This window comes from Astatotilapia calliptera, chromosome 13 (assembly GCF_964374335.1).
Source record: "Astatotilapia calliptera chromosome 13, fAstCal68.1, whole genome shotgun sequence".
Taxonomy (NCBI): Eukaryota; Metazoa; Chordata; class Actinopteri; order Cichliformes; family Cichlidae; genus Astatotilapia; species Astatotilapia calliptera.
Window position 1 is genome coordinate 28,516,948 of NC_137434.1, and position 21,136 is coordinate 28,538,083.

General features: G+C 38.6%; 1 protein-coding gene across 1 annotated transcript in view; it reads right to left on the reverse strand.

Moving 5' to 3' along the window:
- LOC113035504 (protein kinase C epsilon type-like) overlaps nucleotides 1–21,136 on the reverse strand; it is a 93,742-nt gene that overhangs the window by 14,988 nt on the left and 57,618 nt on the right. The window contains exon 11 of the mRNA XM_026191113.2: nucleotides 7,307–7,461. Coding sequence (XP_026046898.1) covers nucleotides 7,307–7,461 — 155 coding nt within the window. The remainder of the gene's footprint in view (nucleotides 1–7,306; nucleotides 7,462–21,136) is intronic.

Consider the following 21,136-nt stretch of genomic DNA (forward strand, 5'->3'; position numbering starts at 1 on the left):
CCAAAAGAAACACAGACATGTTCACACAGTTGAAATTGTATGATTAGACCCTCCCCCTTCATTAATAAAACCATTGTAACACAAGCTGTGTGAAACAATGAGTCCTGTTCGAGCAGGCACCAACAGGACGGGACATTTGTTTGTCTGAGATCATGTATCCAAAACAACCACGTAACAAAACAGAATTATGAAAAACTGTAGATCTGTATTTGACATCCTCTGTTTGTAAATTATGTAAATATGTTACACAAGTGTTTTTTATAAAAGTTTTTTATCCTTCTTCTTTTTTATGTAATAGCTTGTTGCTCTTTCTTCATATTTAGTTTTCCACTATGTTTAACAGTTCTGCTCTTTGCCCTTGTTCTGACGGTATTTCTACATATTCTGAATTTGATGTTCAACCAACCATAACGTACTATTTCAGGCATTCACTCTGTAGCTGCTACTCAATTTAACAGCTATATGTTTCATAAGTAACTAGTTTAGTTTGTTTACCCATTATAGTCAGCTTTACATTTTTAATACTGTTAGTAATAAAAACTGTAACTTAGATATCTTTTTAACAAGTCGTTGGCATAGTTTTGGCAAAACACTTTAATTAACATTCATATTAATTAATATTGATATTTTAATATTTTAGCTTACTGAGAAAAACATATATCAACTGTTGTATCTATTATATGTAGCTAGCAATGTAACTTTCCAAAGCATGAAGTACCATTATTGTGTGCTTTAATTATTTAACCATTGTCAGCATTTTTTCTTTACAATGTTTGCAACCTAAGGTTGCTTCACACACGAGCACGTGCGCGCGCGCGCGCACGCTCACACACACACACACACACACACACACACACACACACACACACACACACAGAGCAAAAGGTCAAAGGCTTCAGTGAATAGGTGACATAATCCATTTAATCCATTACTGGTTAAACTTGTTCAAATATACACAATTATTCTCCGTGTACCCCTGGTTGGGAAACACAGCTGTAACTGGCTTATCTTTAGCACCCAGCAGGTACTGTTATATTTTTTGTTGTATTTCAATGTAAAAAAAAGACTGCATAAGAGATGGATGTAGCTTCCAGGTTTTAAAAAGGGATGTTAGTGTTCAAGTGCCTTACATTAGCTTTTTTTTTAAAATGGCTATAAAAAGACTTTCAGTCCTGAGTCGAACACACACTTTCCTGGTGAGTTGAGGTTCTCAGTCACTGGGTTACAATCAATTTTTTTAAGTTTTCTTCATATCATGTCTTAGAGATGCTTATTTGTGGTATGCTTATTGCTTATTGGCTAATGATTTATTTCTTGTTCTTTTTTATCCTATTCTTTCATTTGAAATGAATATTTTTCCTTCAAAGCACATCTGATTTTACATTTTCAACTAAAATCTTCTATATTTAGTTTTATTAATGCTTTACTGACACATAAAATACTGTAAATATAAACTACATAACACGTCAGACACTAAGATTTGTTAGGATTTCAAGGGAAAAAAGTTTTATTTCAGTAGATGCACTAAAAGTGACAAAAAAGTTTTCTGTTCTATTGCTCCTTTGACTCAGTCATATTTCATCCTGTCTGTCTGAAGAGCAAAACAAAGAAAACATACCTGGCAATATTGTGATCAGCTAAAACAAAATGAGACTTTATTAAACCCTCTGGCAGAAATGAGCTGTTGGAGCAACAAAAAAACAGGATTCATACAAAGTAAGCATGTTTAAAGCAGTTTCCTGCAACCATTATTATCCTGCACATATTCATCTGATAGTTATGACTTTTTGAGTAATTTTTAGAGGGGTGTTGAAGAAGAACTTCCCCAAAAAACACATGCTTGGTAGGTTTCTGGAAATGAAACCAAAAGACTGAAAGGGCAGATAACAAGAATTTTAGGTGGGTGATTGCAGGAAGAATGTGCATTGTGCAAATGGAGTTTACCATCATCTCTGGCGTGAACTGACCTTTAATTTCTGGGCAAACGAGCAAATTCCCAGCCGTGTTCTGCTCACACTGTGTTTTTGTGTGTTTGTGCATGAGGATTTCATCCCATCACTTTGTATTCATGGCTTTGAAGGGCAGACACATGGACAATAAAAAGTCACAACAGTAAACGTGCACATACACACAACCAGCAGCCCCGGGATAAGCTGCAACCAAAACAGCCACATCTCATGTTAATGCAGTATTTGTTATTGTAATAACTGATATATCATTTTAACAGAGGCATTTTTTTATTTTAGGGACATGTTTTGGAACAACTCAGAGACATTTCCAAAACAGTGGTGGTTCTTTTTGCTCTTAAAAATAGGCCCAATGTTTAATGCCAAGACTGGAACCAGTTAATTAGACTATTAAAGGCTTAGAGTTTTTGGAGGTTCTCACATCATAACCAGCCAGGGTACCTGCTTATTTGTGAACAACTGCTGTATTTATCAGGTATCATTAACAATATCAAAAAGTTTGGGTTCAATGAGAAGTTTTTTTTAGAGTAAGCTGAAAGTGCATCACCAGGCTGCTATTTTAGTTTAGACTGGCATTAGCTCATGTTCATCCCTTTGATAGGCTTAGAAGTTACGGTAACTTTGTAGAGCTGCACCGATTACTGGATAGTCACTGGTCTCATTGACTGTTAATTTACATAAAACTGTTGTGTCTGCTCTGACATGATGCTTACAGGTTTAAATACTTTCACGTCGTGAGAAAGAAGGTTTTCACAGGACTCTATGCAGTCCTTTGAAAAGTCGTCGTGGAGGACTTTTGGCCCACTCTTCTTTGCAACAGTTAACCAACATTTGCAGCCATTCATTTATATACAGCTCACTTAAGGTCGACCCACAATATTTCAGTCGGGTTGAGGTCTGGACTTTGACTGGGCCACAGGGACAACTTTTCTTTTTTGGCCATTCTGTTATAAATTTGCTGCTGTGCTTGGGACCATTGTTGTGTTGCTTGAGCCAATTTGAGCCAAGCATTTAGCTATCAGACAGATAATCTCACATTTGACTCTAGAACACTCTGGAGTTTGGAGTGCATGGTCAACTTAATTGCAAGGTCCCCAGGTCCTGTGGCTAGAAAGCGAGCCCAAATCATCACTCGAGGTGTTGACACGAGGTGTTTATCCTGATATGCTGTGTTGAGTTTTCGGCTGAAGTAGTGCTAAGGCTTAAGGCCAACCATCTCCGCTTGAAGAGAGATATTTGGCACCCCTTTCAAACAAGCCATAGTTGTTCAGTCTTTTTCTAATTGTGTGGTCAGCTTTAGTATTCAGTATGCTGACTGAGGCCTGTAGAGTCTGATATGTGGCTTTTAGGTTCAGAATGAGGATTAAATGGTCTGATCTTCTGGTGAATCTGCTTGTACATCAATCCCTGTAAAGACTGTGGCCTCCTACAGCAGCCTACAGTTATCTATCCTCTTCTATGGAAGCAGTAAGGCTTTACTCAGTTTTTCACAGACCTACATGGAAAACTATAATTTTTACACAACTTCCTTAACCCGTAGGTATTGGTTCAGAATAACAAGGTAAAATGCAATTATTTGGTAAATTTTACAAATTATCCTGATTGCTAATGTCACCGTATTGTCCTAAGTTTGATAAGCAAACAACTACCAAGACTGAAAGTATAGTTTTCCTCGCAAATCTCACATCTGTCCTTTTTCCTGTCAACTACCAAGCATTTTGTTTTTTGTTAGTTGGCAAACAGCTTTTTTTTACATTTCGTCCAATCTTCTCGCCCACTCCAAAAATAGCACACTCTTAACAGTGCCGTTGCACTGTGTGATCTAAATGTGTCGAGGGGTCAAAAATAGTAGCATTCAGTTCTGAAATGTTTGTGCTGGCAGAATTCATACAAACTCTTTTATCAGTAAATGGGTGTTTAAGATTTTTAAGAACCCGCAGCCAGCCTGTAAACAAGACAAGTAAAAGTAGCCAGTGTACTTATCTTTTCTTGAGACTTTTTTTGAGAATAGACAAAACAATGAAACAGTTTTCATTGTTCTGCTCAGTTTGTAGAGTTCATCACATAGCAAAACAGGGTGAATCTGAAACTGAATAGAAACTTACTACTATCCCAGTACTCTTTGGCCAACCTTGGCAGGGTGGAATAATCAGGGCTATGTAATTCTTTTCAGATAGGTCAAAGCTGTTGTGGTATTCTTTCTCTATCATTGACAGGAACAACCTAAGACCTTGACAGTCTCCACACTGTGAAGGTTTTGACAGTCTGCCTGATTTCACATAGCCTTCTAGGGTTCAATTTTGACCACTTTTGCATACATCTTCCATGTATGCAAAACCTTCCACTCAACTCTGACCCGTCAGAATTTAACATTTTTAAATATTATTTGTTTTTCTCTTGCTGCACTGATCTTTTCTGCTGTGGAACAATCAACTTTTAAGATAACAGTGAGAAAAAAAACTCGTTTGGCTTATAGATGAAATATGAATATCAGAGATGTGCCTCAATCTTTAAATTAAATTAACTGACAAGAAACTGGCCTGAGATGTTTGAAGCAAACATGTCAGAATTTTGTCATCATCAAGTTAGAGACATTTTATTTCTAATGATAAAAGTATTTATGAATTCTTAATGAAAAGTACATGTAAATATGTTTAGAAAGTGGGAGTATTGAAAGTTGCAGGACATTTTCTTAAAAAAGATCAAGTATATGGACATGATATTTTCAAATATGGTCTTAGACAAGGATGACATGTGGAAATGTTTAAAAAAGGAAGGGGCACATGGAGGCTGCTGTGCTTCAGGAGGTAAAATTATGGGTCGTGTAAGACTGGAAGGTCAATAGTGAATGACGCTTGTAGTATACAGATATATATATTTATTCTTTCTGGATTCTTACAGTGAGTGTATTTTCTAACATACAACAGAACATTTCAACAGTTTTTTTTTTTCACGGCACCATTCAAAGAGACCTGGTTGTTAGTCTAGATTCAGGCTGGACAGACTGCTGTGAGGACACATCAGGTTTCAACTAAGGAAAATGTTTTATATCAACAAGCCTGTAGGTATAGATGTGTGCTTGTTTATGTGTTTTAAATATTTTGCTGTTGGGAGGATCATACAGGTGTCAGGGAATTGGAAACTTAAAGCCATAAACAAAAATTCTCTCTGCTAACATGCCACAGATGGTACGACATAAACACATGCAAACTCATGCACAGGTTGCATGATGAGAGACTCTAAACAGCAAATTAAAGTTCACATTCATCCGGGAAAACAGCAGAGAGAACAACATGCTTTTCTTCCATCAGTGATATTTTTGGATCAAACAACCAAAATCGTCTCTGAGTCTCCATCCATCACAATGGTGTTATGATTCAAGTTGTGTGGATTTTTTAGGACCAATTGTGTGTTTCTTATTGGTTGACAATGATATTATGACTGAATGGATCCATGCAGACAGAAAATACCTGGAGCAAAAGGACAGTGAGGTAATCTCAGCACACGTATGAACGCAGAGCACTTCCAGGGTCATGACCAAACACAAGAACACTCTGTGAGTACTCGACAACAAGCAACACTGTGTTAAAATGAGCTGTTCCTCTCTCAGTCGGTGTTCTGAAGGATCCAAACCAACCTGACATCAGTGCTACTCAACATGCCTGGATGAAGTTTAACTACACTCACATATTTGGCTTAATTGTTCTACACCTACTGTAAATCAGCTGATGAAGCTTGAGGATGTTTTTTCTTAAAGGGTGTCCATCCTCCACAGAACCAACTAGCAGTGGTATAGAAACCCAAACATTCACTTGCCATCACCGGGTAAAGTATTCGTTAGCAACACGAAGTGAGGCAAATGACTGAAGCAGCTATCAGTAGGAAAACCACTGATTTACATGTGACTGAGAAATAAATCCATTAGAGAGTTATCTACCTAAATGATTGTGCACTAGTTACCAACTGTCAGCTACAAAGCAACCCCCACTGAGTGAATCACTTTCTATCTTAATAGGGCTTTGTGTTGGAAAATTAAGATTTTCTGTGGTTGTTTGCAAAGCTAACAATGTGCAGCCCAAGACTGATGATGCCTGAACTAAACTTGAGTTTAGCTTGAACGGAAAGAAGTTAGAAAAAAACAATCAAACACTGGTCAAACATAGCTGGTGAATATAACTGAGACTACCAAAAATCAGTTATTTAAATTTTTCCCTGTCCTAGAGTTTCCATATTTTTATATTTTTTAGGTTTTTGCAATGCAAACATCTTGGTATTTAACAAATAGTTACCAAGATTTTGAGTTTGAAGAGAATCACGGCTTTACTATTATTCTCAAAGAAACCAAAGTGTTTTTTTTTTCATCCACCCAGTATTTACTCAGAAAATACATTCAGAACAGATAATATATTAGATAGACTTACTGGAACACACTTCTACATACAGGGGTGGATGCAGCTACCAGCATCGCCATCACTGGCTGATAAATCATGCAATAAATGACTCTACAATAAATAAATTGTCGTTGCTAAAGTGTTTAGAAAATGTTCAGGACAAACTGTATAAAGTTTGCAGTTGTTGATTCTCCATTCATTCTCTGACTTTAAGCATTACAAACTGCTGCACTGCAGTGCTGATGTACCAACTTTGGACAAATGCTAGTGCCTTAGCCAAGGGCAATGACAAAATAATAATAGAAAGGTAAACCAGATTAAGCATGGCGACAGCATGCAAACTGCACAGAAGAGATGTTATGCAGCATTTTTGTCAAAATTAAATGGTTACCTAGCACCGTATAGCAAAATTTGAAAAGGACTGGTTCTTGCCCCAAAGCCACTATCAATAAACAGATAAAACTACATTTGGAACAGAGGAAAAATATTACTTTAACAAGATTTTATGTTTTTTAATTACTGTGCTGCATATGTATCAAAGCAAAGCAATAGTTGTAAAGTATTTGGTCATTTGTGTTTTCCACCTTGGAAACTCAAAAGTACATATTTAAAGGTTCTTAAATATATTTTCAAACCTACCACTCCACCTTTTATGGTTCGTGCATTCAGAAACTTTCAAACCAGCAGAATGATGTGCAGCCACTGAGCAGTTTGACAACAAAGTTCACAAATTACGTGCTCAGTGATTCTGTGAATCACCCACCCCTGAATGACTGTCCAAACAATGGAAACATGTTATGTGTTGTTAGAACATGGGCGCTCTGACACCTACTCAGACCAATGTACATTTCAGGAAAGGAAGGCTTTGCTGCAGTTTTCTTCATTCTTTGATTTTTTTCAGAAATTCTCTTACGTCTCCTGTTAATCGAACAAGCACATCACGGTTACCTGTAAATGACTCCGTGTCGGTGCAGGAACATCAGGGCAGATGTGACCTCGGCGGCGTAAAAACGAGATCGTGCCTCATCGAACTTCCTCGATCGCTGGATCTGAAACATCAGGTCTCCTCCATTAACATATTCCATCACAAAGAACAAGCGGTCCTGCGGGAAGACAGTGAAAAAGAACTTTATTCAGTAAGTGTGTAAATATTTCAATTCGAAAATGGCAAAAATATCAACATAACTCACTGATGTTGGTAATTTTGTGAATGAAACATGGCAATAACAGAGCAGCACTTCCTCTTTTAAGATTCTTGATTTTAAGCTAGTGCTCTTACATTTATCCATTAACAATAAATAATTTAAACTCGCTGTATGTACGAAGAACCGCTGTAAGCCAAAAGTTCCATTTTCAAACCGTTTTTCTGCTCTTGATTCTATATGATATCCTGGAGCCTCTCATATGATCATCACAGGTACACAGCTCTGGCTGAGCACAGCAGCCCCGCCCACCAGCTGTTCAAACATTCTGTTTTTCACAATTTTTTCACATCACATCTGCCTAAATCAAGACATTAGAAGAAAACAATAAATGGAACACGAACTGTTTATTAATCAGAGAGAAAATCTTAGTTGTAAATTTAACCCATTTTTAAAAACACAAGACACTTTGGATTTTGTCTCAAATTTCCCTGAGTAGAGAAAGAAAAACAATACAGATTGCTATGTGACAACCACTAATTGTCCCTACTTCCATAGAACCCCTTCCTGTGATACACACACATACAGAGGCGAAAAACAACACACACACTGCTGTAGACCACGCCCTCTGAGCCCTATTCTCTTGGTAATGAAAATGGGCTCCGTGGGGAAACAAACGGCCTCCTTCCTGAATTCCAGCTCGCTTTCTTCATATAGGAAATAAGAGAGAGAGAGAGTATGTGCAGTGAGGGTGCTGTGATATAAACAGCTGGGTATATAAGAAACAAGGAGGAGCCCGTCAGAGCCATTGTGTGAGGCCTCAGGGTTCACATCGTTAGCTGTTAAGGTGACACAGAGCTACAGATCTGAAGCTTCTGTGTTTCCACCACATTAAAGGAGACCCCCGGCTGTGAGGCGTATATAGGATTTGTAAAGAGCGACAAAGACTGAATCTGAGACACAGGAAGTATGTAAACAGAATATGTGCACGTGGAAAGGTAAAAAAAAAAACCAAAACCAATTTATCCTGTAAACTCTGTAGAACAAAGACAAAAGCATTTCTATGTGTGTGTTTCATTACATTGAGAGCAAACAAAGTTCTGTTTCTTGCATGTACCTAAAATTGTGGAGCTAGCTGCACAAACAACCGCAGTTTCCTCTCCAATGCAATTAGCTGTGAATGGGTTTAAGCATGACAATGATTGTGCATGTTCTACCCTTTGTTATTTAAAAAAGACAACAGCAAAGAAGAAGTAGAAATTTTATGATTGTCTCACACCCACTGAGTTCTCCTTATTAGCATTGGAACAGTGATTAAGCACGAACATTGAACATCTTTGGCTTTATACAGCACCTGCTCCATTAACTCATCAGATGCACGTCAAACCTGTCGCCATCTGGATATTTGGGGCATGTTTACCTAAAAAACTGTCTGTATGTTTGGCCATAATGAGTGTTCATAACTGGCCACAGGATACATTAATTCTTAGTCATTGTCTATGTTGCCTGCCTTGCAACACATCTTGAGAGCTTTGGACTGCACTTTAAGAGACAGAGTGTTGAGTTGCTGATCCTGAACTAGTGAAAAATTTTGAAGGTAGTCGTCACACTAAAAGAAAGACACATCTTGATTTGTTGTTTCGAACATTTCAAAAAGCTGGAACATTTTTCTAATACCTTAAAAAAGCAGTTGGTCTTGGTTTATAGTCTCGGAATAGACAGCGAATGTGACACAATCGACCTGTCAGGTGCAACTCAGTCTTTGCAGGTTTGTAAGCGACTGTAAATGTCTAATGGGCTAAAGTAAACAAATACATAAGGACAACAGACATTTATGAGAGCATCATTAAGCCAGAGAATTGAAAAAGTTTATGGCATAAAAAAGCCTCTTGTTTCTTAAATCTAAAATTAGAGACTAAACAAGTTTTCTGTTTTTTTGACCACTTTGCCCCAGTTTTCCCAACCCACTTTACAGATGAGGACATAATTATTAGCCTCCAAATATGATTTTTTTTAAGTATTTCCCAAGCGATGTTAAATAGAGCACAGCTTTTCCAAACATCCTGGTTTTATTTTGGATGCTTACATTTGCACAGAAGCAAAATGAATCTGAGAAAAATCGAAAACTACCAGAGTCAAAATGATTAGGCCCTGTGATACTAATAGACAGTTATGTTGTAGTGCAATCATTTGTTGTAGTCTCACATCCTTCTCTCCCGAGTACTCCCAGACTATTTTGCTCTGGCGAATCTTTCAAACTTCTCTAGATTTGCTGGTCTTCCTGCATAGACCTTGATCTTCAGTTCACCTCAAAAATTTCACTGGGATTTAAGTCGGGGCGTCATGCAGGCCAGTCAGTAACCTTCCTATTGGTCTTTTGGAGGCAGATCTTCACCATAATCGTTCTCCAGGTTGTGCTTCACCTTCAGCCTGGTTTGAGGGTGTTTCTTCTGCAGAAGTGAAATTTCTTAGTAAGTGAAAAATTTTGAAGGTAGGCTGTTCTGGGGTCTTTAGATACTTTCTCACTTTGACTTCTTACCTCTGCCAGGCTTGTTCTGTACTGTGTGGCTCTCTTTGAATTTCTCAATGATTCTTCCCACTTGAATTTTAGACACTTGGAAACACTGTGGTAACTTCAATTCAATTCAAAATGTTGGAAATTTATAAAACAGTGCACAGATTTATTTCTCTTCTGATAGCAATATTAACCAGATATGGCAATTCCATTTTAACCATTGCAGCTCAAACAAAACAACAGTCACCAACTGTATGCTTCCTTTCTACCGATATGCATTAACCTTCCTCTGGTTCCCCTTTTTTAAAATAAAAAATACAAATAATTTATATTTCAAGTGCTAAGCTTCCCAAGGGTGAGGGTCGTTGCTAGATGGAGAAACTACAGAGCTTGAAAGACTTGATTGTTCTTTAATGAGAGTCGCTGAATCTAGACGATGAGGAAGTCCAATTTTGTTCGGATGCAAAAATTGTACATTAGCAGGTATTTTGCAGATGACTGCGAACTTTTCTTCTTCTCATATACAGATACTTCATAAGACCATTTTAACCCTTTCATGCATGAATTATGACAACCTCAATCAGGATTTTTTTTCTTAAGTATTTTTATTCATCTTCAGGCATGAAAAAAAGATTTTTGAACTTCATTTTTTTAAACATGAGTTTTTTTTACATATCTGAATTATGAATTTGGTATGGAGGGACACATCACTGTCCAATGTACTGGTTGATGTGCAAGTATACCATCAACACTGGCACAAATGCAAGAAAACAGCCTTTGAATAGCCACTGTAGTGACCACTATGCGTGAAAGAGTTAATGTGCTATCATTATTTCCAGTAGGCAGGTTAGTATAACAGATACGATGGAACTCCTTTGACTTCAAAACAGTTTGCAGTTGTGTAGCAACTATATGAAGGCTACAAGAGCTAAAATGTTACGCTCTATATGAAATATGTCAACGCTGACCATATCTAAGGGTATGATAAGGGTACCAGATGTTGGTAAATATTATGGTCTGCTGACCTGCTGAGATTGCGGTTTAAATGATTAAATTGGATATAGACTTAATTAAACAGCATTTGAAAATCATGTCTTCTTAGCTTACCAACCTCTGTCCCTATGTAGATGTTATACCTTATTTTGTGTTGTGTTGTGTAGCACTGCCTAACAAGTCTAAAACTGATTGTAAGCAGGTACAAAGTCCATTAAAATGTGATGCAAAAGGGTCCTGACTAGCAGTGGGTGTATGTTACTATACTAATACACTTTTAAATCCTTTTTAACTGCCATGAAATCAGGATTGCTACTGAGCTTTAGGGACCTTCCACAATGAAGTGTTATACTGTCTGTAGAATATTGTTGCTTTTCTTTAGTTGGATCGGAACTGATTAAAAAAATTAATTTGGCCATTCACCAAAACATGTCACATTCATGCCATGTATATTTAACCCTTGTGTGGTGTTCGTATTTTTGTTACTCAGCCAGTGTTCATGGGTCTGGTGGACCCGCTAGAGTTTTGGCTTTCCAAATTAACACTATCAAACAATTTTATGTTAAATTACTCAACAGATGTTTACTTCATCCCAATTACAAGACATATGAACAGCAAACATGGTTAATTTTTTCCCTTTACCTTTGTTAGATCACATTTATGAATTAATGTGCTTCTCGTTTTTCTTTTATATAAAATGTTATAAATAAATCAGTTATAATCAAGTGGAGTGAGTGGAAAGACACAACACATTTACACGTGAAAAAATAATTAATTGTTTAATTTTTCTTTTGAAAAAAACTGAACACGGGTCTCACAGACCCGAACACCATACAAGGGTTAAAGCCAACCTTGGGCTCTTTTCTCCCCTCTGTTATCAGTTTAAAGAGGCCTCAAAATTTTGTGTTACATAAGTGGCCGATAGTCCACCTCAGAGAGAATTTCTTCCCTCCCTCCACTCCTCCTGAAAGCGACTTTAAACAGGATGTTGAAATAGTTTGTTTAAATGTACCCAAAGTCCCAGCTGGTCCCACCCAATCAAACATGAATAAACATTTCCTGACTGTAATTACAAATGTACAGATACTGGCTTCCCATTTCTGACACACGGGCGCGCACACATAGACACACACACACACACACACACACACACACAGAGAGACAAAGTCAGGGCATATTTTAGAGGCACACGGCCAGACGATTCACTACATTCTACATAATGCTGACAATAACGTCTTGATGGTTATCCGACTATTTTGTGTGTGTGTTTCTAAAGTTTGTGTGTATGAGCCCTCTTGGTGCCAGCCTGCTGTTAAACAAGTCTTAACTTGAATCTCATTGCATCTTATACAAGCCCAAACCATTACCTCATACTGTCTGTACTGTGACCACACAGTCAATCACACACACACACACACACACACACACACACACACACACACACACTTATATATATTAGTGCTGTCAGCGTTAATCACGTTAAAATGACGTTACACCATAACCGCATTAACGCAGCAAATCTCCGATAACGAGTTACCGCGGATCGCCCCGTGCGTGGGGCTGCATGGCGTCAACGCGTTAATGAGCTAACCGCGCTTATACGGCTTTAAAAAGGATAATGAACACCACTGAGATTTATTTTATCAACTTTTCTTCTGACGATGTTGTCTGTGTTGAGCGCTCAGTGGATATGCGTTCAACTACTCCGCCTAGGCTGCACTGTCGAGCGCAGATCCACTGAGCACAGCGCAAGCTAGTGAGAAAGAAGCTAAGCTCTTTGCAACATGGCAGCTGCCTCAACGCTACCCGAAATTGAACCTCCCCCACCCTCATTCAGATCTGGCCTTTGGAACTATTTTGGTTTTCATGTGAAGCATGACCCTGATGGACAAAAGTAAAACAGTATGTCAGCTGTGCCACGCAATGCTCAATTACATGGGTGGGAGCTAGTGTGTTAGCGCAGTTAGCTCGTTAACGTGCTGGCCGTCCAGCCCCATGCACGGGGCGATCGGCGGTAGCTCGTTAACGGAGATTTGCCGTGTTGTGGCGTTAACGTCATTTCAACAAGATTTACGCTGACAGCACTAGTGGGAATATATATATATATATACACGCCGGTTCGAGCCCCGGCTTGGACAGTCTCGGTCGTTGTGTCCTTGGGCAAGACACTTCACCCGTTGCCTACTGGTGGTGGTCAGAGGGCCCGGTGGCGCCAGTGTCCGGCAGCCTCGCCTCTGTCAGTGCGCCCCAGGGTGGCTGTGGCTACAATGTAGCTTGGCATCACCAGTGTGTGAATGTGTGTGTGAATGGGTGGATGACTGGATATGTAAAGCGCTTTGGGGTCCTTAGGGACTAGTAAAGCGCTATATAAATACAGGCCATTTACCATATATATACACACACACATACATACATATATTTGTTTATTAACTTGCAATAATTTTGATGTGCTCACATTGCCCTTAAAACTGAGATCTAATTATAGAAATGTTAGATAAGATGAGTTCATCTGCTGAATTACTTTCCACCACTCCAGTTGTTGAAATGTTAGCTGTAACGCACTGCTTCTCCTCTCCTGAAAATATGAACGGCTGACATGAAGCTAAAATAAACACTTTCATCAAAGTCAGTCAAAAACGGGGAACAAAAAAACAACAAGTGGGGTTTGAACTTTTGTCCATGCACGAACAAAAAAACTCAATTGCTGCCCTATTTTCCTCGGAACATTATGAGCCATTACCGTTTGGCTGCTGGTCATTACCACACAGAGGCAACCAGTAAAGATTCACTTGGTGATTTCTTTCAACAGAATCTGGGTCCTGAGTTTGTTTTGTGGTAATCAGAGTTTTCGTAATGCTATATGGTAACTTTGAGAAGTGACTTTCACTCCAGATGTGACAATTAGTCTTCAGAAAAACTTTGATTCATCCTTTTATTTTTATTTTATTTATGTGTTTTTCGCAGATGTTGACTTGAAGAGAAGAGCTGGACTTTTCCTTTTTTTTCTCCTTGCAAAAGGAAATAATTGTAATTGGAGGACAGAGCGTACTCTGTGTGTGTGGCCACTGAACCTGTTTTTGCTTTCAAAAATTCTGCATTCTAATCAGTTAAACATATTAAACCCTAATGTGTTTAGTAGAAAAATCATTCCTGCATTCTTGGCTTTGCCTTGAGTCTGTATAATCTTCAATTTAATTTGTTCCTCATATTTATCAATCACTGCATGTATAAACACACAACAGCAGTAATACAGGGCAATGCAAAATGCAGTAAGGGTTTCATACATATTTGTTTTACGCAAATGGAAGTTAAAGTTGAGAAATGTTGATCATTTTAGATGTCTGTTGTATTCCAAATGTCCTTCTACTATCCGATGTTATTAAAAGCTACCAATAGCAGAAATTAAATATAGTGAGATGTACATTTAATAAGCTGCGGCTTAAGGTGGATATATTAATACAATTTTCTGGCTCTGGCACAAAAATACAACATCCAGAAATCAGTAATTGACTCAATCATACGAACAAATGTTGGCAGCAATTTAGAGTTTTGGAAGCAGCCTATAGATGATGTGTCTCTATGGACAGACCGTAGACTGTATATAAAAGATGGTCATAGTCATCCACTAGTTTGGCATTTCAGCCACAACTATGTCAGTGTTTCCAACACATGCTATATATATATAAAACAGAGCCATAAAATACATACTTTGCTCATTTTAAAAGTGTGGACATTGCATAGTTTGTATGGTACTGTGTGATGTATGGTATTGCTCTTAAAAAAAGCTTATATATTCCAGGCTCAAACTGAGAAACAGAGAGACATGCACTAAAGCATAGCTCGATTTATTTTCTATTTTCCACTAATTGGACCATAATTTTTTAATTTTTTTTTTTTTTTTAGAAAAACCTGAGATACTATATCAAAAAAGTAATTTTCTTACAGAATTTCTTAGAATCTGACTTTTTCTCCACCTGCTGGCCATTAGAAAGAATGCAAGTTTAAGCCACTTTAGTTTTTGGCACAGATATGTAAAAAATTATGTCAATAACTATATTAAAAAAAACATGTCATCATAAACTAAAGACAAACTTTATAACAAAAAAAATCTTTTATAAGATTTAACATCAAAATTGATTTATATTAATCCTTTCTGACCTGCCACCTCTACCACTGTTGGGTTTAGGTAAGTAAACATCAAGTCTGAGGTCTAAGGAATGCATTATGTAAGGGTTTCAAGTATAAAATTACATGTTTGTCTATGCCTGAACTGCAACCCAAGAACAGCAAACATACCTCTACTAATGACTGTAGTTTTGTAAAGAACAACTCTGCACTGCTCAAGGCTGACACATATTTGGCCGGGCAACCTCAATGTTGTGCCTGTGTGTGTTTATTGTTCTCACACACTAAATTCACCCTCACTGTAGTTCTCTGACAGAAGTTAAATACTTGGTGTGGGCTGCTGGTTCTCCCACAGAATATCGTCTTACTCCTTGTTCCCATAATAAATAAATAAATGAATGAATGACAAGTGTAGAAATGTTTAGCTTATTTTAGAGTTTAGAAATGTGTTAACATAGAATGTAGAATTATTGTAGAGACACTGACACTGCCCTCAATGTAATAAAGGCCTGACTGTGTCATGAAGTTAGGAGTAGATTGTAGAAGACCCCTCCCCCAGTTGAACTGTGAAAGGTCTCAACATTTGTAACTGGATAACTGTGGTCTGGAAGGGAGATGGGTTTTTATGACCTCTAGGGAGTCACCTACACCCACAGTCTTTTAACTGTCACGGACACTCACTCACGAGCACTCACATAGACACAGACACAGAGTTTGCAGCACACCGTGGGGGGTTTTATGATGGGGACGCCTCTATAAAGCTGGCTGTAACTAACAAAGGGGTGAAGATTTTGCAGAGGGGCACCAGCCTGGCAAGTCTTCCCTTCTAGAAGATGCATGCTTAAATGAGGATAAATGAAGATGAGTAAAGATGAGTAAAGATGAATAAAGTTTTGTGAAAATGACTACTGAGTCCGGTGCCATCTCTGGTCGAGGAATAAAAAGAACAGGGGTAAAACTGATTTGTTTTTCATTGGTCAAAAGGGAAAAAAAGGAGGTAAGTAGTTGACTGTGATTCATTTAATGAGAAACAGACTTCCAGGAATGTCAGGTGACTATAAAAGGTCGATCAGGTGAACTGTGTACCGTGTGTGTTTTGTGTGATTTTGAACTGGACAAAGAGGTAGATGATTCTGTGAGTGAAGGTTTTTTCTGTCTCTAAGCAACAAAAAAGTGCTGTGAGGACAATGTTCATCCATACATGTGTGAGCACTCCCTGCACATCTTCAATGTGTGGACAGAGTGAGAACGTGTCAGCAGCACATCAGGAGGAAGAGAGGAGGATGGAGGGAACAAGTGGCATAATAAGGATGCTAGGATAACTGGAAAACAGAAGAGAGTGGGACAGATGAAGCCAAATATGTACTTTGATGGGTCGGCACAATAGTGCAAAAGTTCGCCTCACGGCGAGAAGGTTCACCTGTTGGTTCTCCTGTTTCCTCATGTTTTTTCTTGGTTTTCTTGAACGCTCAAAGATATTAAACTGTATTTATGGCTCCCTCTGCCTTCTCTAGGAGTAGGATTATGGGAATTTAACCAACGCAAAAGCTGAGGACACAAACCTGTGTGCAGGCCTGTACAAGCAAAAAGTGTGTTGCCCAACAACCATGGGGATGGATGCTACATTAAGGCCAAATTCTGACTGGCTGCAAAGTGAAATTAACCCAAGTACACATCAAAAATCATCTCAAGTTACTTTATGTACTAAAGTAATCATCGTACAACATCAGAGCGTCCCAGTGATGCGAAGACTCCCAATCAGGAAGAACAGCTACAACAGAGGAAGGGATTACCAGCAACATGACGAGAAGAAAACACAAAAAGTCAATCACATTAGGTGACGGTCTGGTGCAGAGGTCCTGAGAAAAGGATTTCTCAACTTCAAAGCGAGCAACTAAAGCAACTACCAATGAGAGTTAAGGACACTGTTGACAGACATATGGCAGGGTAGTATATACATTGGAGGGTTACCTAGGAAACCGGAGCCTGGACTGTGCTTTAGTGACCAACCAACAACTACATCTCTGTGTGAACGGCCCTTTAGGAGAGGCAGCCATCTGTTGCAACCAGTCAGAGAGTGAGGGGCAAAAAAATACAGAAAACAGTAGTACCAAGAAACCAAAAAGGGCAAAAAGTATGAAACATAAACTGAGGAAGAGACAGAACATGATATTTAATGAAAAAAAATCTACTTTAACTACATTAGTCCACTACGACAAAAAACCCTATGATGGGCTGGTGAGGCTGAACCCTTCTGCCCAGCTAGGCTAGGCCGCAGCTGCCTTCCACCCTAGTCAGATAAGTAGTTAAAAAATGGATGGGTGAAGATGTGATTGTAATAACAGCACTGTCAATGTTACCAGTGCTTTCCTCTTTTCATTTGAAAATGTGCAAAAATGGTGCCAGTAAAATCTGTTGTGCGAAGAAAGGAGCAGCATGACACTGCTGACATCGGGTTAATGGTTGTGTCAGAGATGCTTTTTTAACCCCACTGCAACTCTCAAAAAGCCCACTGCAGTCTTCAAAAAGCTCTTTGGGGAAAAGAGGACAGGACAAAATGCTCTCATTTTAAAGGTTGCACAAGAAGTGCAAGAACACACACACGCACGCACACACACACACATCCAAATAATTTGTACTGATGAGGTGATAAACACAGAGCTGGCATCAGGTTGCTGGTTGTTACTACTGATCCGTCTATTGAAAAGCTAATTTGCCCAGAAGAAACGCTCAGAAGACATCTTCTATTCACATAATAGTGTCACAGTGACTTGTAAAGGGTCTAACTATCACCCAGCTCTCTTGAACACCACTGAAGATTTGTCATAATGATAAGAAGTAGACTATTCCTGGAAGGGAAGGCTGTCTGGGTGGATATGTTTGAAGTTTTTTTTGTGAGTGTGTGAGTGTTTACATTCAGTCTAAGGTGAAGAGATGGGGTCAGTTCAAGGGTGTCAAAACAGGCCTTGCAACTTACATTTGTATTGTGTAACATCAGGTGCTGGTCTTAGTTTATATTTAATATCTAAATCTAAATGCAAATTATGGTCTAGTTCACCATCTACATCTCACATGAGATTAAAGACTGCAAACACATCTTTAGCTTAGCTTAGTTGCAAGAAAGGTTCAAATTTCACAATAAAATAAGTTTGCTATTACCACAAATAGCTACTAGGTTTGTATTTAGATATTATGACTGTTTACTGTCCACATAAAAGCACATGTAGATGTAGATATTGCACCCCCAACCTCATGCACACAAAGTTATTTGCAGGTCAGGTCACTGCTAAACCACAGGTAGGTTTAGGGTTAGGCTGCATTTTGGCAAAACAAGCATAACTTTCAAAAGCAAAAAGATCTTATCTTTCAATCAAAGTCTCTGAGGTACAGTTTGGCCTTGCAATTCTTCAATTACTAAATTATGTATAAATTCCATATAAAGGGGAAGATATGACCCCAGCCATAACCCTGACACAAAGCCTGTGATGAAGTTAATGTGAATAATGTCCTGTGTTACCTGAGGTACCAGGTTAAAGTCCTCAAAAGCAGAGCTTATAAGCATGAATTAGTAAGTCTAGTACATCCTAAGTAGTGGTAGTAGGAGTGCTAATGAGCTCGATGCTCAGCTGAGACATAGTGTCGCACATAAATGACCAAAACAAGGTTGCAAGATTGATATCTATCAAACTGATTTATCCATTATTACTGCTAAAACAAAGGTGGTCACTTTACATACAATAGGACAAAAAATTGATAAATACAAATTATTTTTATGTCGCCACACGTGAATGTCAATAGTTGCAGATATAACAGATGTTAAAAACTAAGACACATGGGTTGAGTTTGACTGATTTTCATCTCTGCTCTCAGTCTTCTAAACCTCAGTCTGTGTCTGCTATTCTCTGGCTGTCTTCATCTCTATCCGTCCTTCCATCGTTCTGTGTCAGTCCATCTGTCGCTCTCTGTCCTAAGCACCGAACAACAAAGGTTCATTAATGTACCTGCCTGGTTTCTGGCCATCCCTGCTTCCTCTGATCTTTCCCTCTTAGAGTTCATTAAAAAACACTCACTCTCCACTGCAATCACAGCTACTTTTTTTCCCCTTTAAACCAATCTGTTTCAACGTCTGCTTCTCTTTATGTAATCTTTCCTTCACTTTGGCAAAAAGAAAACAACAACACAAATACCACCAGCCATCTTGTTATCACAAATACTGAAAAAAGACTTTTTCACGTCTTCCCCTCATCATCTCTAGTTTGCTCTCCTCGCCATCTGCATTTCCTCGTCCTCTCCTTCTCTGACTTCACTTTTCAGCCTCACAGTGTATCGAGCAGAACGAGGCCTTGGCGCTACTGTTGTATAATGTTATTTACATTTCTCAGCGGTAATTAGGCCGATAGGGGAACGGTTGTGATCCCACAGTCGATTAAGAAGAACGAGGAGGGCGGGGCGGTTGTAGGTAGAACATAGGTCACACAAAGTACAAAGACTTTTTTAGGCATAGTGATGTCACCATGAACTCAGTGCCTCCATCAGGTTTTGGGATATCTTATAATGTAGTCAGAAGTTTAAAATTAAATTGAATAAAAATGCATAATATAAAAATCCACCGCAATAATTATCAAAATCGATTTATACAAATAATATAATAAAATAACTTAAACAATTAGTAAAATAACAAAAATAAATAATCCAAATGATAGTTTTCTCAAATTTTTGAATTACTCACATTTATATAAAATGAATCAATACAAGCACTAAATAAAAAAAATCCTATAAATATTATAAATCAAAGAAAATGGATGGACGGAGGTTTTTACAGTTATCACTTTAGAAAAAAAATAATATTTCAAATTAGCACAATCTCTCTTAGACAGACAGACACACAAACACTTGCATAACCACGTTCCATGTATTCACCACCAAAGATTTGTGCACGGCACAACATGTCTGGACAGGCTTGTGTACCGGAGGCCTGCAGGTAGGGGCCACTGAAGCGTCCCGTCCTTAGACCTCACCGAGTTAAAGGGACAGACCTGGTTACTGAGGTGAGATAAGAGTTTTTTTTGGGGTTCTTTAAAAAAAATCATAATTATTATTTTAAAGTGGAGTAATGTTTCTAGCTTTGTATAACCTACAAGTAATTAGTAGGTTATATTAAAAGTAGCATCTGCAAAACCAAGGCATGGTTGTCATTTGGACAAGGGTGGACTGGAGATGAGTCAGGGCCTCAAGTTGAGGACTTCAAATATCTCAGGAACTTGTTAGAAGTCGGGAAGAGAGAAGATGGACTGAAGGCAGCGTCTTCAGTGCAAACAGTGTATCAGTGCGCTGTGGTGAAGAGAGAACTGACCATAAAGGGGAAGCTGTTGATTTACTGGTAGATCAATGTTCCTTCCCTCGCCTATGGCCATGAGTTTTGGGTACTGATCAAAAAAAATAAGATTGTGGATACAGGTGGTGAAGCTTTCTCCAAGAAAAAGGTTGAGAAGCTTGTGATTGGGGAAGGTTCAGAGGGAAGCTGCTATGTCTTTGCATAGTAAGAAGCCAGTTGACGTGGCTCAGGCCTTTGATTAACACACCTCCTGAACACATCCTTAGTGAGGCTGGAGGAGGTGGCTGAGTAGAGCGAGGTCTAGGCGCCTCGCCTTAAACTCCATAGTGGAAAACAGACGGATGGTGAAAACACCACAAGGAACAGAAATCCTTCTGCAGACACTTAAAAAGAATGGCAGAATAAATCTCTTGGATTAAATTCTTCAGTTTAAATCAGTGCCACATTGTATCGTCACGGTCAGACTAGCAAACTGAGTCGATACAGATCAGCCCAGTGAAAGGCTGAGTGGAACTGGCGTTTTGCAAGAGGCGAAGAGTGACACCGCTGCTGTGTCTGTGTCATTGTAGATGCAGGATGTAAATGTGGGTTTGTTTACAGAGCATTCAGTGCGTGTTCTAAGAAGAGTGAGGTGGGAGGGTGAGGGGAAGTAGATGGGGTCAGTTGGG